Source organism: Sphaeroforma arctica (genome assembly GCF_001186125.1).
Source record: "Sphaeroforma arctica JP610 unplaced genomic scaffold supercont1.650, whole genome shotgun sequence".
NCBI lineage: Eukaryota > Ichthyosporea > Ichthyophonida > Sphaeroforma > Sphaeroforma arctica.
Genome location: NW_014039908.1, coordinates 34,133 through 41,141, shown reverse-complemented (window position 1 = coordinate 41,141; position 7,009 = coordinate 34,133). Strand labels below are relative to the sequence as shown.

Below are 7,009 nucleotides of genomic sequence, written 5' to 3'. Positions count from 1 at the left end.
ATGTAGTTCATTGGTATCTACTTCTCACATGTACAGTTCACGTGTACTCCTTTGCTACTCCTTCTCTCGTGCATTGCCTAGATACGCTCACCTGTGGTGGTGGCCATTCCCCATACAAGGACAGCGTGTGCCGTTGTGTGGGTTCTGTCGTATCAACGCAGGAGAAGGGCTGGACAAGTTAGACGATCCCATGAAGTACAACGCCTGCCATCCCTGGTGGTTTATGTGGGTCGTCTGTGGAGCGGACCAGCGCACGATTGCTCTGGAACAGAATGATAATATGAAGGTGAGGGGTTGTCGGGATATATGCCTGTAAATGACTATGTGCGATTAAGGGTGGGTACGGGTATGTGTATGTTGTTAGACTATTATATTCTGACTATATGTAGGTAATGTAGTATGTATATTCAGATAGTGTAGTATGTAGTTGTTCATGTGTGTATGTATAGGTGGACTGGTACTAAATGACCATGGGAAAGCCACGGAGTGTACAGGTATGTGTATGTGGGTAGACAGGTATAGAATGACCATATAGAGGTAATGTAAGGTGCATATTTTTGTTTATGTAAACGGATAATCTGCTATAAAATGATTATATGAAAATGTGGATGCGTGCAGATACGCGTATGTGAGTCAAGGTTACGAATGTATGGGTGTGAGTAGGTATGTGTATGTGGATAGTTTGTTCGTCAATGACACTATAAAAGGGGGGGAATGTGCAGATATGTGGATGTGGAAAGAATGACAAAAGAATGATATCATGATCATAAACGTATCATGAAAATGTAGGAGTGTGTAGAAATGTGTTTGTAGATAGATTGTGATGTAATGCAAAAACGGAAATAAGGTGGTTCGTACATATTTATGTGTACACATAGGTGGTCATCAATTGACAACAAGCAAGTAAGGCTATGCAATTACGTGTTCTGGGGCCTGTTTTCTTGTCGTATAAGCATGTACGCATGCCAGTGAAAGATCACGCAGCTTAGTGTATCACATCTTCACATTTGTTGGTACGTGTGTATATTGCATGGGATATCATGCCCATGTAAGGATTGCTTTCTGAATGGTCACACATTTATTTTGAGTGCCTGTGCATGGCAGGAATTACTTCCGTGGACTGTGTTGCGTATAGGGATATAGTAGGTGCTTATACCCCTCAAATCTGCTGGATTGCGTCAGGACGAGCCACTCACTCCGGCTGATATATGTGCAAGTCACGTACATATTTGTGGTTGTTGGAATAGCTCGTCGACATACCATTCGATTGGTCGCATTATTGGGCAAAACCAATGATTCTCTGTTCTCGGCTAAATCGAGGTCTGCCTGGTTTGATGTATTGTGCCGGAATGCTCATACAGGGCGTGGAGAATGCGAAGTTGAGCGCAAAAGCCGAACTTGTTTGAGCCTTATACTTATTTATCCCATCCAGTATACGAGGTAGTTGCTAGATGCATAGCATCCCAACTAGATATTAAGGAGAACTAAGCAGTCGATGCGGACTTGTCTAAGGTTTTTATCTATTAGAGAGCATCCCTTTATACTCTGTATGAATATATATTTGGAGATGTTACTTTGTGCGAGTTTATTTTGCGGTACGGTTTCTCCCATGCGTGGCTGGGCCTGTGTTCGATAATAGGGCTGCAGTGCCTAACTCCTATGTGTGGTGTATTTTACAGAATATGTGCGAGGAGAACGAGTGGGAATATCCGCCAGTTGGTCGGAAAAGGAGATATGATGTGGAGAAAGACGTCCACCAACCAGAAATAAGCATCAGTTATGGGAGGTCTAAAGTGAACGCTATAAACCTCTTTGACTTCAAGGTATGTGTTATGGACGATGCAACCACACATATATACTGGTCAACAGACGCACACGAATATTTTCTTACTTTGCGTGCAAATTTACATATCCCTTTGCGTATTGCGGTGGTCTCCAACGATCCATCCACGCATACGAGACTGGTCTTTGCCCCGTTATATCTCCTATCGTTGGGCACGCATGTGTGTTTACTGCATGTGCACTTCATTTGCTCAACACCCAATGCAATTCTGTCACCTGAAGTTCTGTACATACACATTGGTACGTGTACACAGCATGTGCGTCCGTAGATGTTCACCTCACGTACTCACTGCGTGCACACACAGGTCATACCTGCACTACTTAGGTATGCGTTCAAGGTCAACATCTCGCTATTCCTCATGTGCCTGGCTCTGTGTCTGAGCTTCTCCACGGTGGTATATCTGATTGTGGTGTATGGGCTTGTGCCGTTGGGTGACGACCCGTCCAACTGCGCGAGTTTTAAGTTTGAGGCCGTGTGGATCTTCTTCACCAATCCGTTCCATGAAGTCACCATTGGATTCTGTCATAGGTATGCACATGGTGAAATACAAGCTAAATAATATTCATTTGTCAGCGTGTTGGTATAGCCGCTGGGGTGTAGTATTACAAGATTTGTATTGTATGTCTTCACACCTCCGTGACTTCATGCCAGTGTTAGCACATTGTTACGATGGGAGCAGTCACCCTAAGGTCAGCGCACCTAATCCATACTCAGCGAGCCCATCCAGGTACTATCGTCACCTCAATGTAGTCTATTATCACTACAAATAATTTCATCGTCCCATATAGGTGTTACTACACGGGCTCGCCTGCTTACCCTCTCCTAAGCTCACTGTATATATCAATATTTTTACATTCTTATCTACCCCCTATTCCCACTCATTCACGCCTCGATGCCAACGAGACTATTTTCTTGAGTTTGGTACGAATGTCCTGTACACTTGACTTGGGGTGTGAGTGATTCTCATGTTATTCATGTTTCTCTTAATTTGTCTCTCTGGATTATTTAGCATCCTTCTGTATATGTGCTTGGATGAAATGCAGCCCTGGCGGCCGTTCAAGTTCTACGGGCCCCTCCTGGTGATCATTTATGTCGTGCAGGTATGTAGGAGACATTATAGTGCATGTTTACGACCAAGCACGTGCGTGCTATTGCCGCTTGTCTCGCGGAATGTGTTGCAGCATCTACCTTTTCTGTCGTGCTGCATCAGTACAACGTATATACTATGCGGATGAGCCGTACTGTAAGTGTATCCATATGGAACACTGCAGCGATTTGTATACAACTGTATCGTTCCAAGTTGGGTTGCCTATTTTCTGTGGTGGTGTATCGTCCAGGGCGGTATTATTTGTGCTGTTTGTATATAAACAGATATATCAGTTGCTATGGGTGTGCGTCCTAGTGAGGAGGTATTGGTGGAACATACTGTCACTCCCCGCTCAGCACCTGCTATACATTTGATGCGTTGCCCGAGTGTTGTGTGGTATTGTATTTTTCTGGGCGGTAATGTTCGTATCGGTTACTTCACACTCAGGTTTTGCTACAGACTTAATGTGTTTCTCGCGTCGGCGTAAGACCCCGAGAATGCTGCCTCAAAGAATTTACTATACTTCGTAGCTGGATCTTGGTTTTGATAAGTCTGCGTTGAAGACATTGTATTGACATGTAAATCCATCGACGATACGTACTCTCACAGTATACAAGTGTTATCGTGGACAATACATACTCATACTTTCACTACATACAAACATACTCATGCTCCCACTATATACAAGTGTATGCACGGACTATACATACTCTCACAGCCGACAAGTATATTAATGTACAATACGTACTCTCACAATATATAAGAACGAGTTAGACGATACATACTCATACTCTTACTATATATAAATATACTCATTCTCTCACTATATACAAACATACTCGTACTCTCACTATATACAAATGTTTGCATGGACTATGTTCACTCTTACGACAGTCAAGTATATTCATGGACAATACGTACTCTTACAACATACCAGTATGGGTTTGGACTATACATACTCTCACAGTAAACATAGAAAGATACTCAATATCAGTTCATCCCTGCGTATTGATTCGCCTTACTACCCTGTCATGAGGGGAATCACTAGACTTATAGCATATCTCTCACGCACTCACATTCAACTACACGCGTTCGTCTATTGCTCTGCAGACGGCTGTGTTCGCCGTCACCGGCGCCACTATAGGCACGTACAAGTTCCAGGGAGTGTTAATGCGAGCAATCACGCTGTGCTGCGAGCTAGCGTACCATAAGTAAGCACGCATCGAGCGCAAGCATGTGGTGTATGCCATATATTGCAATTGAACCATAGTGTTGGGTTTAGTAGAGCGTCTTTATGCGGTTGCTGAGTGTAGACACCTGCGGGACAGGTGGTTTGTATGCAATGTACGAGGGTGTGTTGATGCTTGCGACCACTTGTGCTTCTGACAGCTCGTCTACCACAAGTAAGGGAAGATTGAGCGCGAGCATGTGTTGTAGGAACAAGTAGATAACGATTTAGTGTGGACACGTGGTATATTTTGAATCATGTGACGGTGTTGGTAGTAGGTAGGTGAATATATCCCATTTCCGAGTGTATAGACCTGTGTGATGGTTTTGTTGGAATGTGGGGTCATGTATTACTTTTTTGAGCAGGTACAAGTCTTGAATATTACATTCCATGTATATAGTTATAAGTCCATACCTATCACTTGTTTTATCCTTCCTCACCCACCAACACTTTGTGTTCTTGAGTTCTATATTTTATAAACCCTTCATTTCCCATCCTTCGTACCACTTGTAGTTTCCTTAAGTACCGTATCATCACCTTCCGCGAGAACGACGCCACAGAGCCAACGGAATCACAGCTGAGTCGCTTCTCTGCGTTCAACCTGTACTTGTTTTTCGAGTTCCTGCTGTTTGTTATGTACGCGTGCTACGTGGTGGCCACCATCGAACTGGACGGCAATCTGCTCACCGCTATCAATTTGGCTGTGGTCATACTCACAATGGTATGTTGATTTGTTAACTATAGTGCTTTTATAATTTGCTTAATATCTGGCAGACATATTTGCCTGCTCAAGGGCGTGCACTTGCACACAATACAGTACAAGCGCTTTTTGTAATGATCTGAACATGCTTATGTGGGATCTATGTGGGTAATCTGGTACATCTCTCTCCTTGTGATACGTGCTTGGTTAATTTCTCTGTGACTTCTCTGTGTACCAAATTTAACCTCCGTCCCCCCCTTTTTTTCTTCAAATTATTCACGCACACTCTTCCAATGGAATGTATGTATGTATATATATATGGGCCTTGTCTACCCTTGGCCGCGCAGTTTGTGTGATATACGTCTACACAGTCAGATGGTTATTAATACTAAGTTCTCATCATGCTGGCGGTAGACACGCACACTTTATCTTCGATTGCGGTCTCTATACGCTTTTGTACTCATTTCTCACACGTGTTCGCACACATCGTGCGACAGGTATGGAACGGATGTAGGTAGCGGTTAGTGCATGACTTCTTCTGCTTCCTTTATCTTCACGCGTATGTTTGTACATATTCCGGTGACGTGGGCCATATAGACAAGGTCAGTTTTGAGACAAATTTCTGTAGCCTACTCCACCTATATCAAGTGTGAGTGTTTTCCTACAGACTCTTTATATATAGTATCATTATTTATCTGCACACGGGTTGTGCCGGGGCGTTTTTCGATACGTGTAGCAAAACGCAGTTTGTTGTCAGTCTCCAGCTGTTTGTATTCGCTGTGGCACTCTCAAGTGTTAACTCTCAGATGAATACCATGCGCATGAATGCTCGCTGTGAGCTCGGTACGTATGCATTGCGCTGGGTGTTCTCGATATCTCAAAGGGAGGTAATGTGATCATAATCATGTGTGCACGAGTGTGTGACCTTGTACGTGTTCGTATGTATGTATCCCGTTTTTTGCTACCATATGAGCGGGGGTCACGGTAGCCTTTAATCAGGCTTCTAGGGCACCAAAGTTTGACATCCTTGTTGCATACGGTTCTATACTCAGAATCATTTATTTTGGCGTACGTTAGTTTGCATACTTCGGTGTTTGTGCATGGACGTCTACCAATTATTTTCTCAATGTATCGGCATTCCATTGTTTCGTTTATACATGTCTTCGTATGTATGCGCCCCCATGTTTTCACATATTCCATGTCTAACCCGTGAAATGAAACCCATCTCAACAATGCTTTCAGATTCTACGGGCGATCCTACAGAGTCTCCTGATTCCTTTCCATAAGGACATGCAGTTTATCGTCACCTTCATCACCGTGTACGGATTTAAGGCCAGTTACACGGCCTTTTTAGCGCCTAATTTCGGGTCCAGTGTGGGTGCGTACATGACCGCAGCCATCACGCCCTTGACCTCTGTGCTCTTGGCGTTCCTGCATCATTCAGAGGTGCGTTCACGTTTCTCCTCAGTCTACCTACGAGTCGCCCCCTTGTGGCGGGCTTATGTATTTAAAGCATGCATGCAGGCATACGCCCGAGCTTGGTTACTGTTAAACACCGTGTGTATTTATTCAGTAGTTGCATACATATGCTCACTGCCAAGTAGGTCTCTAGCAGCTTTCAGTAAATGATTATTTCGATCTGGTATGCCCTTGTCCCACACCGCACAGCTCTGGTTCAGGTTCAGATGCTGGATTAAAACCGTGTACACCGGCCCCTTCTGCATGAAGACCAAATCCAAGGCACTCGCGGTGTTCGAGGACTTCAACTTCAACGGACGCGGCAACAAGAACGATCTGCCTGCCTATCAGCGCACAAAGGTCCACAACGACTTCCTGGAGATTTATGCGCAGCTGTGCGGCTATATAATTTACCTGTTGGTGTCGCCTGTGCTGCGATATGGTATGGTGGGTTTAGTATTTTTAGAGTTATTTTTTGTATTTTTAGGATATATACATCTATATTTAAATATATATAGATATATATATATATATATATAATATCTATATCTATATCTATATCTATTATCCATATATATATATATATATATATATATATATATATAATAATATATATATGTGTGTGTAGTATATATATATATATATATATATATATATATATATATATATATATATATATATATAGTATATATA

At 42.9% G+C, this 7,009-nt stretch overlaps 1 protein-coding gene across 1 annotated transcript in view; it reads left to right on the top strand.

The window, feature by feature from the left end:
• The window catches only part of SARC_07839 (hypothetical protein), a gene marked incomplete at its 3' end in the record, with an annotated part of 8,245 nt that extends 1,421 nt beyond the window's left edge, over positions 1-6,824 (top strand). The window contains exons 2-10 of the mRNA XM_014298211.1: positions 82-286; positions 1,680-1,823; positions 2,148-2,371; positions 2,853-2,943; positions 4,041-4,141; positions 4,672-4,879; positions 6,101-6,304; positions 6,527-6,763; positions 6,804-6,824. Of these exons, the coding sequence (XP_014153686.1) occupies positions 82-286; positions 1,680-1,823; positions 2,148-2,371; positions 2,853-2,943; positions 4,041-4,141; positions 4,672-4,879; positions 6,101-6,304; positions 6,527-6,763; positions 6,804-6,824 (1,435 nt within the window). The remainder of the gene's footprint in view (positions 1-81; positions 287-1,679; positions 1,824-2,147; positions 2,372-2,852; positions 2,944-4,040; positions 4,142-4,671; positions 4,880-6,100; positions 6,305-6,526; positions 6,764-6,803) is intronic.
• Positions 6,825-7,009: the final 185 nt, after the last annotated feature.